The sequence below is a fragment of the Acanthaster planci genome, linkage group LG09 (assembly GCF_054643075.1).
Source record: "Acanthaster planci isolate LZ-2023a linkage group LG09, COTS_SCS, whole genome shotgun sequence".
NCBI classification, from domain to species: Eukaryota; Metazoa; Echinodermata; class Asteroidea; order Valvatida; family Acanthasteridae; genus Acanthaster; species Acanthaster planci.
The window spans coordinates 4,374,487-4,390,947 of NC_141785.1; the positions used below are offsets into that span (position 1 = coordinate 4,374,487).

General features: G+C 48.7%; 1 protein-coding gene across 1 annotated transcript in view; it reads left to right on the plus strand.

Annotated features, from left to right (window-relative positions):
* The window catches only part of LOC110989042 (IgGFc-binding protein-like), a 68,470-nt gene that overhangs the window by 28,345 nt on the left and 23,664 nt on the right, over positions 1-16,461 (plus strand). The window contains exons 55-101 of the mRNA XM_087140766.1: positions 28-205; positions 325-647; positions 869-1,024; positions 1,141-1,285; positions 1,432-1,614; positions 1,750-1,955; positions 2,137-2,314; positions 2,434-2,756; positions 2,978-3,133; positions 3,250-3,394; positions 3,541-3,723; positions 3,859-4,064; positions 4,246-4,423; positions 4,543-4,865; positions 5,087-5,242; positions 5,359-5,503; positions 5,650-5,832; positions 5,968-6,173; positions 6,355-6,532; positions 6,652-6,974; positions 7,196-7,351; positions 7,468-7,612; positions 7,759-7,941; positions 8,077-8,282; positions 8,464-8,641; positions 8,761-9,083; positions 9,305-9,460; positions 9,577-9,721; positions 9,868-10,050; positions 10,186-10,391; positions 10,573-10,750; positions 10,870-11,192; positions 11,414-11,569; positions 11,686-11,830; positions 11,977-12,159; positions 12,295-12,500; positions 12,682-12,859; positions 12,979-13,301; positions 13,523-13,678; positions 13,795-13,939; positions 14,086-14,268; positions 14,404-14,609; positions 14,791-14,968; positions 15,088-15,410; positions 15,632-15,787; positions 15,904-16,048; positions 16,195-16,377. Of these exons, the coding sequence (XP_086996892.1) occupies positions 28-205; positions 325-647; positions 869-1,024; positions 1,141-1,285; positions 1,432-1,614; positions 1,750-1,955; positions 2,137-2,314; positions 2,434-2,756; positions 2,978-3,133; positions 3,250-3,394; positions 3,541-3,723; positions 3,859-4,064; positions 4,246-4,423; positions 4,543-4,865; positions 5,087-5,242; positions 5,359-5,503; positions 5,650-5,832; positions 5,968-6,173; positions 6,355-6,532; positions 6,652-6,974; positions 7,196-7,351; positions 7,468-7,612; positions 7,759-7,941; positions 8,077-8,282; positions 8,464-8,641; positions 8,761-9,083; positions 9,305-9,460; positions 9,577-9,721; positions 9,868-10,050; positions 10,186-10,391; positions 10,573-10,750; positions 10,870-11,192; positions 11,414-11,569; positions 11,686-11,830; positions 11,977-12,159; positions 12,295-12,500; positions 12,682-12,859; positions 12,979-13,301; positions 13,523-13,678; positions 13,795-13,939; positions 14,086-14,268; positions 14,404-14,609; positions 14,791-14,968; positions 15,088-15,410; positions 15,632-15,787; positions 15,904-16,048; positions 16,195-16,377 (9,322 nt within the window). The remainder of the gene's footprint in view (positions 1-27; positions 206-324; positions 648-868; positions 1,025-1,140; positions 1,286-1,431; positions 1,615-1,749; positions 1,956-2,136; positions 2,315-2,433; positions 2,757-2,977; positions 3,134-3,249; positions 3,395-3,540; positions 3,724-3,858; positions 4,065-4,245; positions 4,424-4,542; positions 4,866-5,086; positions 5,243-5,358; positions 5,504-5,649; positions 5,833-5,967; positions 6,174-6,354; positions 6,533-6,651; positions 6,975-7,195; positions 7,352-7,467; positions 7,613-7,758; positions 7,942-8,076; positions 8,283-8,463; positions 8,642-8,760; positions 9,084-9,304; positions 9,461-9,576; positions 9,722-9,867; positions 10,051-10,185; positions 10,392-10,572; positions 10,751-10,869; positions 11,193-11,413; positions 11,570-11,685; positions 11,831-11,976; positions 12,160-12,294; positions 12,501-12,681; positions 12,860-12,978; positions 13,302-13,522; positions 13,679-13,794; positions 13,940-14,085; positions 14,269-14,403; positions 14,610-14,790; positions 14,969-15,087; positions 15,411-15,631; positions 15,788-15,903; positions 16,049-16,194; positions 16,378-16,461) is intronic.

Genomic DNA, 16,461 nt, shown 5'->3' on the forward strand with positions numbered 1-16,461 from the left:
CGGATCCCATTGCTTTCGTGCACGCAGAATGGTGGAGAATGGGTTGCTCCTGACTGCAGCCAAAAGTGCCTTTGTGGTGAGGAGGGCCAAGCGCAATGCATTAGTATGGAATGTGACGAATCGGCCAGGTGCGATGTCAAGAACGGTGTCCGCAACTGTTACTGCAAAGAAGGATACCTTGGAGATGGATTGACCTGTCAAAGAGGTAGGTCGACCTGATGAGACTAGTTCATACTTATTTGTCAGAGTAGTAAGCGATGCTGTGAAAGCTTTTTATTCTGATAGCTACAGCTCCCAATGGCCTTTGACTTGATTTCCACACAGACTCCGGAGTGTGCAGGGCCTGGGGAGATCCTCACTACGTCACCTTTGACGGCGTGGAGTACGATTTCCAAGGCGAATGTGAATATACACTTGTCAGGGACTGTTGGAACACGTCTGGCCTCCCGTCATTCCACGTGATTGCGAAAAACCTGAAAAGAAAGCCCTCGGAGCGTGTTTCCTTCACGCGAGAGGTTGTCCTAGAGTTTGGAGGCAGACGGTACGCTTTACTGCAGCAACGAGAGGTTCGAATTGACGACGTAGCTGTGTCACTACCAGTTCTGGATTTGAATGGAGTCAGCATTCGAAAATCAGGAAAGGAATTGGTAAGTCATGCCTCCACTCTCAACACTGGCAAGCGATTTCCACACATCGCTGAGGTTGTGTCTATGTAGAACTGTCGTTCGGGGACTGAAATGAGTTTGGTCACGTGGGAAGAGCCCGGTGACACAAAGGACAAGCGTTCAACCTGTTTCCAGAACACAGGTCAGCATTTGGTGATGATTATAGACTGACGGTCACATCTTGCTGTTTGAATATCTTTCAGTTGCTGACGACGAGTTTCAACCTTGAGATTCAGTGGAATGGCAAGTCCATCGTTTTGGTAACAGTTCCAGAGACGTACTGGAACAGAACATGCGGCCTTTGCGGTACCTTCGACGGAGATCGAGAGAATGATTACAGGCTGCCTGACGGATCACTGGTAAGACTATTTCATCTGCTCTTTGTGGTATTTGTTGAGTCTTGGTAGCATGGGCGACCTTTCAGTCCTTCCTAGTGTTGGACTTTAATCCCCAAACAATGTCTTCCAACACCCAGGTTAAACATCGCAACGATTTTGGCCATAGCTGGGCTATAGACAAGGTGGAGTGCGAGCCGCCGGTTGACCCACAGCCTTGTCTTGAGGAGTCTGAGCGCTATCGCCAAGCTGCTGATCTCTGCTACATACTGATGGACGAAACAGGTGGGTCTGACGGACGTGCAGTCTGGTACCACACTCTAACTTGTTCTGGCTCTGCAAACGTGTCGGACGCGATTTGCCATATCCAAACACTATTCCCGAAAAGCGTGGCTTTGATTGGAGTTTTGCTTGATTTTTGCTATGTCTAGGCCCATTTGCACCTTGCCACGATTATGTGGATCCTGGACCTTATCACGAGTCTTGTTTGTACGATCTGTGCGAGACCCTTCCCGATGATGATTTGCTATGTGACAGCGCGGAGAGTTATGCGGCAGCTTGCCGTTCAGCTGGAGGAAGCGTGGCCGACTGGAAAAGGGAGGCAGAAATTTGTCGTAAGTAGAGATTTGAATTTACCCCAATACCTTTTGACATTATCTTTAGAACAAATAATGAAACAGACGATTTGAGCGCCTGTGGAACCGGTGAATATCCCAAGTAAGGGGCATAACTTTCTTCCGAATCGACAGAGCTGGAGTGCCCCAGCGAGCTGATATACGAGGCTTGTGGTACAGCGTGTCCAGCTAACTGCCAGGAACGTCAAGGAAATGCTGACTGCCAGCAGACTTGCATCGAAACCTGCCGTTGTCCGGATGGCCTGCTCCTCGAAGGAGATCGTTGTATCCAGCCTTCTGAATGCGGTTGTCTCCTGGCAGATGGAGTGACCTACCTTCCGGTGAGAGTTAACCAAAACATCCATTCAATTTTACCTGTGCACTTTTCTGCCATGGCCCACCTTTCTGTCTTTCAAATGAGTAAATCTTATATGCTGGAAAGCATTTGCATCAAATCAGTGTCCTAGGAGTTGCAAGAGGTGTTACCAATTGATTCGGATCCCATTGCTTTCGTGCACGCAGAATGGTGGAGAATGGGTTGCTCCTGACTGCAGCCAAAAGTGCCTTTGTGGTGAGGAGGGCCAAGCGCAATGCATTAGTATGGAATGTGACGAATCGGCCAGGTGCGATGTCAAGAACGGTGTCCGCAACTGTTACTGCAAAGAAGGATACCTTGGAGATGGATTGACCTGTCAAAGAGGTAGGTCGACCTGATGAGACTAGTTCATACTTATTTGTCAGAGTAGTAAGCGATGCTGTGAAAGCTTTTTATTCTGATAGCTACAGCTCCCAATGGCCTTTGACTTGATTTCCACACAGACTCCGGAGTGTGCAGGGCCTGGGGAGATCCTCACTACGTCACCTTTGACGGCGTGGAGTACGATTTCCAAGGCGAATGTGAATATACACTTGTCAGGGACTGTTGGAACACGTCTGGCCTCCCGTCATTCCACGTGATTGCGAAAAACCTGAAAAGAAAGCCCTCGGAGCGTGTTTCCTTCACGCGAGAGGTTGTCCTAGAGTTTGGAGGCAGACGGTACGCTTTACTGCAGCAACGAGAGGTTCGAATTGACGACGTAGCTGTGTCACTACCAGTTCTGGATTTGAATGGAGTCAGCATTCGAAAATCAGGAAAGGAATTGGTAAGTCATGCCTCCACTCTCAACACTGGCAAGCGATTTCCACACATCGCTGAGGTTGTGTCTATGTAGAACTGTCGTTCGGGGACTGAAATGAGTTTGGTCACGTGGGAAGAGCCGGGTGACACAAAGGACAAGCGTTCAACCTGTTTCCAGAACACAGGTCAGCATTTGGTGATGATTATAGACTGACGGTCACATCTTGCTGTTTGAATATCTTTCAGTTGCTGACGACGAGTTTCAACCTTGAGATTCAGTGGAATGGCAAGTCCATCGTTTTGGTAACAGTTCCAGAGACGTACTGGAACAGAACATGCGGCCTTTGCGGTACCTTCGACGGAGATCGAGAGAATGATTACAGGCTGCCTGACGGATCACTGGTAAGACTATTTCATCTGCTCTTTGTGGTATTTGTTGAGTCTTGGTAGCATGGGCGACCTTTCAGTCCTTCCTAGTGTTGGACTTTAATCCCCAAACAATGTCTTCCAACACCCAGGTTAAACATCGCAACGATTTTGGCCATAGCTGGGCTATAGACAAGGTGGAGTGCGAGCCGCCGGTTGACCCACAGCCTTGTCTTGAGGAGTCTGAGCGCTATCGCCAAGCTGCTGATCTCTGCTACATACTGATTGACGAAACAGGTGGGTCTGACGGACGTGCAGTCTGGTACCACACTCTAACTTGTTCTGGCTCTGCAAACGTGTCGGACGCGATTTGCCATATCCAAACACTATTCCCGAAAAGCGTGGCTTTGATTGGAGTTTTGCTTGATTTTTGCTATGTCTAGGCCCATTTGCACCTTGCCACGATTATGTGGATCCTGGACCTTATCACGAGTCTTGTTTGTACGATCTGTGCGAGACCCTTCCCGATGATGATTTGCTATGTGACAGCGCGGAGAGTTATGCGGCAGCTTGCCGTTCAGCTGGAGGAAGCGTGGCCGACTGGAAAAGGGAGGCAGAAATTTGTCGTAAGTAGAGATTTGAATTTACCCCAATACCTTTTGACATTATCTTTAGAACAAATAATGAAACAGACGATTTGAGCGCCTGTGGAACCGGTGAATATCCCAAGTAAGGGGCATAACTTTCTTCCGAATCGACAGAGCTGGAGTGCCCCAGCGAGCTGATATACGAGGCTTGTGGTACAGCGTGTCCAGCTAACTGCCAGGAACGTCAAGGAAATGCTGACTGCCAGCAGACTTGCATCGAAACCTGCCGTTGTCCGGATGGCCTGCTCCTCGAAGGAGATCGTTGTATCCAGCCTTCTGAATGCGGTTGTCTCCTGGCAGATGGAGTGACCTACCTTCCGGTGAGAGTTAACCAAAACATCCATTCAATTTTACCTGTGCACTTTTCTGCCATGGCCCACCTTTCTGTCTTTCAAATGAGTAAATCTTATATGCTGGAAAGCATTTGCATCAAATCAGTGTCCTAGGAGTTGCAAGAGGTGTTACCAATTGATTCGGATCCCATTGCTTTCGTGCACGCAGAATGGTGGAGAATGGGTTGCTCCTGACTGCAGCCAAAAGTGCCTTTGTGGTGAGGAGGGCCAAGCGCAATGCATTAGTATGGAATGTGACGAATCGGCCAGGTGCGATGTCAAGAACGGTGTCCGCAACTGTTACTGCAAAGAAGGATACCTTGGAGATGGATTGACCTGTCAAAGAGGTAGGTCGACCTGATGAGACTAGTTCATACTTATTTGTCAGAGTAGTAAGCGATGCTGTGAAAGCTTTTTATTCTGATAGCTACAGCTCCCAATGGCCTTTGACTTGATTTCCACACAGACTCCGGAGTGTGCAGGGCCTGGGGAGATCCTCACTACGTCACCTTTGACGGCGTGGAGTACGATTTCCAAGGCGAATGTGAATATACACTTGTCAGGGACTGTTGGAACACGTCTGGCCTCCCGTCATTCCACGTGATTGCGAAAAACCTGAAAAGAAAGCCCTCGGAGCGTGTTTCCTTCACGCGAGAGGTTGTCCTAGAGTTTGGAGGCAGACGGTACGCTTTACTGCAGCAACGAGAGGTTCGAATTGACGACGTAGCTGTGTCACTACCAGTTCTGGATTTGAATGGAGTCAGCATTCGAAAATCAGGAAAGGAATTGGTAAGTCATGCCTCCACTCTCAACACTGGCAAGCGATTTCCACACATCGCTGAGGTTGTGTCTATGTAGAACTGTCGTTCGGGGACTGAAATGAGTTTGGTCACGTGGGAAGAGCCCGGTGACACAAAGGACAAGCGTTCAACCTGTTTCCAGAACACAGGTCAGCATTTGGTGATGATTATAGACTGACGGTCACATCTTGCTGTTTGAATATCTTTCAGTTGCTGACGACGAGTTTCAACCTTGAGATTCAGTGGAATGGCAAGTCCATCGTTTTGGTAACAGTTCCAGAGACGTACTGGAACAGAACATGCGGCCTTTGCGGTACCTTCGACGGAGATCGAGAGAATGATTACAGGCTGCCTGACGGATCACTGGTAAGACTATTTCATCTGCTCTTTGTGGTATTTGTTGAGTCTTGGTAGCATGGGCGACCTTTCAGTCCTTCCTAGTGTTGGACTTTAATCCCCAAACAATGTCTTCCAACACCCAGGTTAAACATCGCAACGATTTTGGCCATAGCTGGGCTATAGACAAGGTGGAGTGCGAGCCGCCGGTTGACCCACAGCCTTGTCTTGAGGAGTCTGAGCGCTATCGCCAAGCTGCTGATCTCTGCTACATACTGATGGACGAAACAGGTGGGTCTGACGGACGTGCAGTCTGGTACCACACTCTAACTTGTTCTGGCTCTGCAAACGTGTCGGACGCGATTTGCCATATCCAAACACTATTCCCGAAAAGCGTGGCTTTGATTGGAGTTTTGCTTGATTTTTGCTATGTCTAGGCCCATTTGCACCTTGCCACGATTATGTGGATCCTGGACCTTATCACGAGTCTTGTTTGTACGATCTGTGCGAGACCCTTCCCGATGATGATTTGCTATGTGACAGCGCGGAGAGTTATGCGGCAGCTTGCCGTTCAGCTGGAGGAAGCGTGGCCGACTGGAAAAGGGAGGCAGAAATTTGTCGTAAGTAGAGATTTGAATTTACCCCAATACCTTTTGACATTATCTTTAGAACAAATAATGAAACAGACGATTTGAGCGCCTGTGGAACCGGTGAATATCCCAAGTAAGGGGCATAACTTTCTTCCGAATCGACAGAGCTGGAGTGCCCCAGCGAGCTGATATACGAGGCTTGTGGTACAGCGTGTCCAGCTAACTGCCAGGAACGTCAAGGAAATGCTGACTGCCAGCAGACTTGCATCGAAACCTGCCGTTGTCCGGATGGCCTGCTCCTCGAAGGAGATCGTTGTATCCAGCCTTCTGAATGCGGTTGTCTCCTGGCAGATGGAGTGACCTACCTTCCGGTGAGAGTTAACCAAAACATCCATTCAATTTTACCTGTGCACTTTTCTGCCATGGCCCACCTTTCTGTCTTTCAAATGAGTAAATCTTATATGCTGGAAAGCATTTGCATCAAATCAGTGTCCTAGGAGTTGCAAGAGGTGTTACCAATTGATTCGGATCCCATTGCTTTCGTGCACGCAGAATGGTGGAGAATGGGTTGCTCCTGACTGCAGCCAAAAGTGCCTTTGTGGTGAGGAGGGCCAAGCGCAATGCATTAGTATGGAATGTGACGAATCGGCCAGGTGCGATGTCAAGAACGGTGTCCGCAACTGTTACTGCAAAGAAGGATACCTTGGAGATGGATTGACCTGTCAAAGAGGTAGGTCGACCTGATGAGACTAGTTCATACTTATTTGTCAGAGTAGTAAGCGATGCTGTGAAAGCTTTTTATTCTGATAGCTACAGCTCCCAATGGCCTTTGACTTGATTTCCACACAGACTCCGGAGTGTGCAGGGCCTGGGGAGATCCTCACTACGTCACCTTTGACGGCGTGGAGTACGATTTCCAAGGCGAATGTGAATATACACTTGTCAGGGACTGTTGGAACACGTCTGGCCTCCCGTCATTCCACGTGATTGCGAAAAACCTGAAAAGAAAGCCCTCGGAGCGTGTTTCCTTCACGCGAGAGGTTGTCCTAGAGTTTGGAGGCAGACGGTACGCTTTACTGCAGCAACGAGAGGTTCGAATTGACGACGTAGCTGTGTCACTACCAGTTCTGGATTTGAATGGAGTCAGCATTCGAAAATCAGGAAAGGAATTGGTAAGTCATGCCTCCACTCTCAACACTGGCAAGCGATTTCCACACATCGCTGAGGTTGTGTCTATGTAGAACTGTCGTTCGGGGACTGAAATGAGTTTGGTCACGTGGGAAGAGCCCGGTGACACAAAGGACAAGCGTTCAACCTGTTTCCAGAACACAGGTCAGCATTTGGTGATGATTATAGACTGACGGTCACATCTTGCTGTTTGAATATCTTTCAGTTGCTGACGACGAGTTTCAACCTTGAGATTCAGTGGAATGGCAAGTCCATCGTTTTGGTAACAGTTCCAGAGACGTACTGGAACAGAACATGCGGCCTTTGCGGTACCTTCGACGGAGATCGAGAGAATGATTACAGGCTGCCTGACGGATCACTGGTAAGACTATTTCATCTGCTCTTTGTGGTATTTGTTGAGTCTTGGTAGCATGGGCGACCTTTCAGTCCTTCCTAGTGTTGGACTTTAATCCCCAAACAATGTCTTCCAACACCCAGGTTAAACATCGCAACGATTTTGGCCATAGCTGGGCTATAGACAAGGTGGAGTGCGAGCCGCCGGTTGACCCACAGCCTTGTCTTGAGGAGTCTGAGCGCTATCGCCAAGCTGCTGATCTCTGCTACATACTGATTGACGAAACAGGTGGGTCTGACGGACGTGCAGTCTGGTACCACACTCTAACTTGTTCTGGCTCTGCAAACGTGTCGGACGCGATTTGCCATATCCAAACACTATTCCCGAAAAGCGTGGCTTTGATTGGAGTTTTGCTTGATTTTTGCTATGTCTAGGCCCATTTGCACCTTGCCACGATTATGTGGATCCTGGACCTTATCACGAGTCTTGTTTGTACGATCTGTGCGAGACCCTTCCCGATGATGATTTGCTATGTGACAGCGCGGAGAGTTATGCGGCAGCTTGCCGTTCAGCTGGAGGAAGCGTGGCCGACTGGAAAAGGGAGGCAGAAATTTGTCGTAAGTAGAGATTTGAATTTACCCCAATACCTTTTGACATTATCTTTAGAACAAATAATGAAACAGACGATTTGAGCGCCTGTGGAACCGGTGAATATCCCAAGTAAGGGGCATAACTTTCTTCCGAATCGACAGAGCTGGAGTGCCCCAGCGAGCTGATATACGAGGCTTGTGGTACAGCGTGTCCAGCTAACTGCCAGGAACGTCAAGGAAATGCTGACTGCCAGCAGACTTGCATCGAAACCTGCCGTTGTCCGGATGGCCTGCTCCTCGAAGGAGATCGTTGTATCCAGCCTTCTGAATGCGGTTGTCTCCTGGCAGATGGAGTGACCTACCTTCCGGTGAGAGTTAACCAAAACATCCATTCAATTTTACCTGTGCACTTTTCTGCCATGGCCCACCTTTCTGTCTTTCAAATGAGTAAATCTTATATGCTGGAAAGCATTTGCATCAAATCAGTGTCCTAGGAGTTGCAAGAGGTGTTACCAATTGATTCGGATCCCATTGCTTTCGTGCACGCAGAATGGTGGAGAATGGGTTGCTCCTGACTGCAGCCAAAAGTGCCTTTGTGGTGAGGAGGGCCAAGCGCAATGCATTAGTATGGAATGTGACGAATCGGCCAGGTGCGATGTCAAGAACGGTGTCCGCAACTGTTACTGCAAAGAAGGATACCTTGGAGATGGATTGACCTGTCAAAGAGGTAGGTCGACCTGATGAGACTAGTTCATACTTATTTGTCAGAGTAGTAAGCGATGCTGTGAAAGCTTTTTATTCTGATAGCTACAGCTCCCAATGGCCTTTGACTTGATTTTCACACAGACTCCGGAGTGTGCAGGGCCTGGGGAGATCCTCACTACGTCACCTTTGACGGCGTGGAGTACGATTTCCAAGGCGAATGTGAATATACACTTGTCAGGGACTGTTGGAACACGTCTGGCCTCCCGTCATTCCACGTGATTGCGAAAAACCTGAAAAGAAAGCCCTCGGAGCGTGTTTCCTTCACGCGAGAGGTTGTCCTAGAGTTTGGAGGCAGACGGTACGCTTTACTGCAGCAACGAGAGGTTCGAATTGACGACGTAGCTGTGTCACTACCAGTTCTGGATTTGAATGGAGTCAGCATTCGAAAATCAGGAAAGGAATTGGTAAGTCATGCCTCCACTCTCAACACTGGCAAGCGATTTCCACACATCGCTGAGGTTGTGTCTATGTAGAACTGTCGTTCGGGGACTGAAATGAGTTTGGTCACGTGGGAAGAGCCCGGTGACACAAAGGACAAGCGTTCAACCTGTTTCCAGAACACAGGTCAGCATTTGGTGATGATTATAGACTGACGGTCACATCTTGCTGTTTGAATATCTTTCAGTTGCTGACGACGAGTTTCAACCTTGAGATTCAGTGGAATGGCAAGTCCATCGTTTTGGTAACAGTTCCAGAGACGTACTGGAACAGAACATGCGGCCTTTGCGGTACCTTCGACGGAGATCGAGAGAATGATTACAGGCTGCCTGACGGATCACTGGTAAGACTATTTCATCTGCTCTTTGTGGTATTTGTTGAGTCTTGGTAGCATGGGCGACCTTTCAGTCCTTCCTAGTGTTGGACTTTAATCCCCAAACAATGTCTTCCAACACCCAGGTTAAACATCGCAACGATTTTGGCCATAGCTGGGCTATAGACAAGGTGGAGTGCGAGCCGCCGGTTGACCCACAGCCTTGTCTTGAGGAGTCTGAGCGCTATCGCCAAGCTGCTGATCTCTGCTACATACTGATGGACGAAACAGGTGGGTCTGACGGACGTGCAGTCTGGTACCACACTCTAACTTGTTCTGGCTCTGCAAACGTGTCGGACGCGATTTGCCATATCCAAACACTATTCCCGAAAAGCGTGGCTTTGATTGGAGTTTTGCTTGATTTTTGCTATGTCTAGGCCCATTTGCACCTTGCCACGATTATGTGGATCCTGGACCTTATCACGAGTCTTGTTTGTACGATCTGTGCGAGACCCTTCCCGATGATGATTTGCTATGTGACAGCGCGGAGAGTTATGCGGCAGCTTGCCGTTCAGCTGGAGGAAGCGTGGCCGACTGGAAAAGGGAGGCAGAAATTTGTCGTAAGTAGAGATTTGAATTTACCCCAATACCTTTTGACATTATCTTTAGAACAAATAATGAAACAGACGATTTGAGCGCCTGTGGAACCGGTGAATATCCCAAGTAAGGGGCATAACTTTCTTCCGAATCGACAGAGCTGGAGTGCCCCAGCGAGCTGATATACGAGGCTTGTGGTACAGCGTGTCCAGCTAACTGCCAGGAACGTCAAGGAAATGCTGACTGCCAGCAGACTTGCATCGAAACCTGCCGTTGTCCGGATGGCCTGCTCCTCGAAGGAGATCGTTGTATCCAGCCTTCTGAATGCGGTTGTCTCCTGGCAGATGGAGTGACCTACCTTCCGGTGAGAGTTAACCAAAACATCCATTCAATTTTACCTGTGCACTTTTCTGCCATGGCCCACCTTTCTGTCTTTCAAATGAGTAAATCTTATATGCTGGAAAGCATTTGCATCAAATCAGTGTCCTAGGAGTTGCAAGAGGTGTTACCAATTGATTCGGATCCCATTGCTTTCGTGCACGCAGAATGGTGGAGAATGGGTTGCTCCTGACTGCAGCCAAAAGTGCCTTTGTGGTGAGGAGGGCCAAGCGCAATGCATTAGTATGGAATGTGACGAATCGGCCAGGTGCGATGTCAAGAACGGTGTCCGCAACTGTTACTGCAAAGAAGGATACCTTGGAGATGGATTGACCTGTCAAAGAGGTAGGTCGACCTGATGAGACTAGTTCATACTTATTTGTCAGAGTAGTAAGCGATGCTGTGAAAGCTTTTTATTCTGATAGCTACAGCTCCCAATGGCCTTTGACTTGATTTTCACACAGACTCCGGAGTGTGCAGGGCCTGGGGAGATCCTCACTACGTCACCTTTGACGGCGTGGAGTACGATTTCCAAGGCGAATGTGAATATACACTTGTCAGGGACTGTTGGAACACGTCTGGCCTCCCGTCATTCCACGTGATTGCGAAAAACCTGAAAAGAAAGCCCTCGGAGCGTGTTTCCTTCACGCGAGAGGTTGTCCTAGAGTTTGGAGGCAGACGGTACGCTTTACTGCAGCAACGAGAGGTTCGAATTGACGACGTAGCTGTGTCACTACCAGTTCTGGATTTGAATGGAGTCAGCATTCGAAAATCAGGAAAGGAATTGGTAAGTCATGCCTCCACTCTCAACACTGGCAAGCGATTTCCACACATCGCTGAGGTTGTGTCTATGTAGAACTGTCGTTCGGGGACTGAAATGAGTTTGGTCACGTGGGAAGAGCCCGGTGACACAAAGGACAAGCGTTCAACCTGTTTCCAGAACACAGGTCAGCATTTGGTGATGATTATAGACTGACGGTCACATCTTGCTGTTTGAATATCTTTCAGTTGCTGACGACGAGTTTCAACCTTGAGATTCAGTGGAATGGCAAGTCCATCGTTTTGGTAACAGTTCCAGAGACGTACTGGAACAGAACATGCGGCCTTTGCGGTACCTTCGACGGAGATCGAGAGAATGATTACAGGCTGCCTGACGGATCACTGGTAAGACTATTTCATCTGCTCTTTGTGGTATTTGTTGAGTCTTGGTAGCATGGGCGACCTTTCAGTCCTTCCTAGTGTTGGACTTTAATCCCCAAACAATGTCTTCCAACACCCAGGTTAAACATCGCAACGATTTTGGCCATAGCTGGGCTATAGACAAGGTGGAGTGCGAGCCGCCGGTTGACCCACAGCCTTGTCTTGAGGAGTCTGAGCGCTATCGCCAAGCTGCTGATCTCTGCTACATACTGATGGACGAAACAGGTGGGTCTGACGGACGTGCAGTCTGGTACCACACTCTAACTTGTTCTGGCTCTGCAAACGTGTCGGACGCGATTTGCCATATCCAAACACTATTCCCGAAAAGCGTGGCTTTGATTGGAGTTTTGCTTGATTTTTGCTATGTCTAGGCCCATTTGCACCTTGCCACGATTATGTGGATCCTGGACCTTATCACGAGTCTTGTTTGTACGATCTGTGCGAGACCCTTCCCGATGATGATTTGCTATGTGACAGCGCGGAGAGTTATGCGGCAGCTTGCCGTTCAGCTGGAGGAAGCGTGGCCGACTGGAAAAGGGAGGCAGAAATTTGTCGTAAGTAGAGATTTGAATTTACCCCAATACCTTTTGACATTATCTTTAGAACAAATAATGAAACAGACGATTTGAGCGCCTGTGGAACCGGTGAATATCCCAAGTAAGGGGCATAACTTTCTTCCGAATCGACAGAGCTGGAGTGCCCCAGCGAGCTGATATACGAGGCTTGTGGTACAGCGTGTCCAGCTAACTGCCAGGAACGTCAAGGAAATGCTGACTGCCAGCAGACTTGCATCGAAACCTGCCGTTGTCCGGATGGCCTGCTCCTCGAAGGAGATCGTTGTATCCAGCCTTCTGAATGCGGTTGTCTCCTGGCAGATGGAGTGACCTACCTTCCGGTGAGAGTTAACCAAAACATCCATTCAATTTTACCTGTGCACTTTTCTGCCATGGCCCACCTTTCTGTCTTTCAAATGAGTAAATCTTATATGCTGGAAAGCATTTGCATCAAATCAGTGTCCTAGGAGTTGCAAGAGGTGTTACCAATTGATTCGGATCCCATTGCTTTCGTGCACGCAGAATGGTGGAGAATGGGTTGCTCCTGACTGCAGCCAAAAGTGCCTTTGTGGTGAGGAGGGCCAAGCGCAATGCATTAGTATGGAATGTGACGAATCGGCCAGGTGCGATGTCAAGAACGGTGTCCGCAACTGTTACTGCAAAGAAGGATACCTTGGAGATGGATTGACCTGTCAAAGAGGTAGGTCGACCTGATGAGACTAGTTCATACTTATTTGTCAGAGTAGTAAGCGATGCTGTGAAAGCTTTTTATTCTGATAGCTACAGCTCCCAATGGCCTTTGACTTGATTTTCACACAGACTCCGGAGTGTGCAGGGCCTGGGGAGATCCTCACTACGTCACCTTTGACGGCGTGGAGTACGATTTCCAAGGCGAATGTGAATATACACTTGTCAGGGACTGTTGGAACACGTCTGGCCTCCCGTCATTCCACGTGATTGCGAAAAACCTGAAAAGAAAGCCCTCGGAGCGTGTTTCCTTCACGCGAGAGGTTGTCCTAGAGTTTGGAGGCAGACGGTACGCTTTACTGCAGCAACGAGAGGTTCGAATTGACGACGTAGCTGTGTCACTACCAGTTCTGGATTTGAATGGAGTCAGCATTCGAAAATCAGGAAAGGAATTGGTAAGTCATGCCTCCACTCTCAACACTGGCAAGCGATTTCCACACATCGCTGAGGTTGTGTCTATGTAGAACTGTCGTTCGGGGACTGAAATGAGTTTGGTCACGTGGGAAGAGCCCGGTGACACAAAGGACAAGCGTTCAACCTGTTTCCAGAACACAGGTCAGCATTTGGTGATGATTATAGACTGACGGTCACATCTTGCTGTTTGAATATCTTTCAGTTGCTGACGACGAGTTTCAACCTTGAGATTCAGTGGAATGGCAAGTCCATCGTTTTGGTAACAGTTCCAGAGACGTACTGGAACAGAACATGCGGCCTTTGCGGTACCTTCGACGGAGATCGAGAGAATGATTACAGGCTGCCTGACGGATCACTGGTAAGACTATTTCATCTGCTCTTTGTGGTATTTGTTGAGTCTTGGTAGCATGGGCGACCTTTCAGTCCTTCCTAGTGTTGGACTTTAATCCCCAAACAATGTCTTCCAACACCCAGGTTAAACATCGCAACGATTTTGGCCATAGCTGGGCTATAGACAAGGTGGAGTGCGAGCCGCCGGTTGACCCACAGCCTTGTCTTGAGGAGTCTGAGCGCTATCGCCAAGCTGCTGATCTCTGCTACATACTGATTGACGAAACAGGTGGGTCTGACGGACGTGCAGTCTGGTACCACACTCTAACTTGTTCTGGCTCTGCAAACGTGTCGGACGCGATTTGCCATATCCAAACACTATTCCCGAAAAGCGTGGCTTTGATTGGAGTTTTGCTTGATTTTTGCTATGTCTAGGCCCATTTGCACCTTGCCACGATTATGTGGATCCTGGACCTTATCACGAGTCTTGTTTGTACGATCTGTGCGAGACCCTTCCCGATGATGATTTGCTATGTGACAGCGCGGAGAGTTATGCGGCAGCTTGCCGTTCAGCTGGAGGAAGCGTGGCCGACTGGAAAAGGGAGGCAGAAATTTGTCGTAAGTAGAGATTTGAATTTACCCCAATACCTTTTGACATTATCTTTAGAACAAATAATGAAACAGACGATTTGAGCGCCTGTGGAACCGGTGAATATCCCAAGTAAGGGGCATAACTTTCTTCCGAATCGACAGAGCTGGAGTGCCCCAGCGAGCTGATATACGAGGCTTGTGGTACAGCGTGTCCAGCTAACTGCCAGGAACGTCAAGGAAATGCTGACTGCCAGCAGACTTGCATCGAAACCTGCCGTTGTCCGGATGGCCTGCTCCTCGAAGGAGATCGTTGTATCCAGCCTTCTGAATGCGGTTGTCTCCTGGCAGATGGAGTGACCTACCTTCCGGTGAGAGTTAACCAAAACATCCATTCAATTTTACCTGTGCACTTTTCTGCCATGGCCCACCTTTCTGTCTTTCAAATGAGTAAATCTTATATGCTGGAAAGCATTTGCATCAAATCAGTGTCCTAGGAGTTGCAAGAGGTGTTACCAATTGATTCGGATCCCATTGCTTTCGTGCACGCAGAATGGTGGAGAATGGGTTGCTCCTGACTGCAGCCAAAAGTGCCTTTGTGGTGAGGAGGGCCAAGCGCAATGCATTAGTATGGAATGTGACGAATCGGCCAGGTGCGATGTCAAGAACGGTGTCCGCAACTGTTACTGCAAAGAAGGATACCTTGGAGATGGATTGACCTGTCAAAGAGGTAGGTCGACCTGATGAGACTAGTTCATACTTATTTGTCAGAGTAGTAAGCGATGCTGTGAAAGCTTTTTATTCTGATAGCTACAGCTCCCAATGGCCTTTGACTTGATTTCCACACAGACTCCGGAGTGTGCAGGGCCTGGGGAGATCCTCACTACGTCACCTTTGACGGCGTGGAGTACGATTTCCAAGGCGAATGTGAATATACACTTGTCAGGGACTGTTGGAACACGTCTGGCCTCCCGTCATTCCACGTGATTGCGAAAAACCTGAAAAGAAAGCCCTCGGAGCGTGTTTCCTTCACGCGAGAGGTTGTCCTAGAGTTTGGAGGCAGACGGTACGCTTTACTGCAGCAACGAGAGGTTCGAATTGACGACGTAGCTGTGTCACTACCAGTTCTGGATTTGAATGGAGTCAGCATTCGAAAATCAGGAAAGGAATTGGTAAGTCATGCCTCCACTCTCAACACTGGCAAGCGATTTCCACACATCGCTGAGGTTGTGTCTATGTAGAACTGTCGTTCGGGGACTGAAATGAGTTTGGTCACGTGGGAAGAGCCCGGTGACACAAAGGACAAGCGTTCAACCTGTTTCCAGAACACAGGTCAGCATTTGGTGATGATTATAGACTGACGGTCACATCTTGCTGTTTGAATATCTTTCAGTTGCTGACGACGAGTTTCAACCTTGAGATTCAGTGGAATGGCAAGTCCATCGTTTTGGTAACAGTTCCAGAGACGTACTGGAACAGAACATGCGGCCTTTGCGGTACCTTCGACGGAGATCGAGAGAATGATTACAGGCTGCCTGACGGATCACTGGTAAGACTATTTCATCTGCTCTTTGTGGTATTTGTTGAGTCTTGGTAGCATGGGCGACCTTTCAGTCCTTCCTAGTGTTGGACTTTAATCCCCAAACAATGTCTTCCAACACCCAGGTTAAACATCGCAACGATTTTGGCCATAGCTGGGCTATAGACAAGGTGGAGTGCGAGCCGCCGGTTGACCCACAGCCTTGTCTTGAGGAGTCTGAGCGCTATCGCCAAGCTGCTGATCTCTGCTACATACTGATTGACGAAACAGGTGGGTCTGACGGACGTGCAGTCTGGTACCACACTCCTACTTGTTCTGGCTCTGCAAACGTGTCGGACGCGATTTGCCATATCCAAACACTATTCCCGAAAAGCGTGGCTTTGATTGGAGTTTTGCTTGATTTTTGCTATGTCTAGGCCCATTTGCACCTTGCCACGATTATGTGGATCCTGGACCTTATCACGAGTCTTGTTTGTACGATCTGTGCGAGACCCTTCCCGATGATGATTTGCTATGTGACAGCGCGGAGAGTTATGCGGCAGCTTGCCGTTCAGCTGGAGGAAGCGTGGCCGACTGGAAAAGGGGGGCAGAAATTTGTCGTAAGTAGAGATTTGAATTTACCCCAATACCTTTTGACATTATCTTTAGAACAAATAATGAAACAGACGATTTGAGCGCCTGTG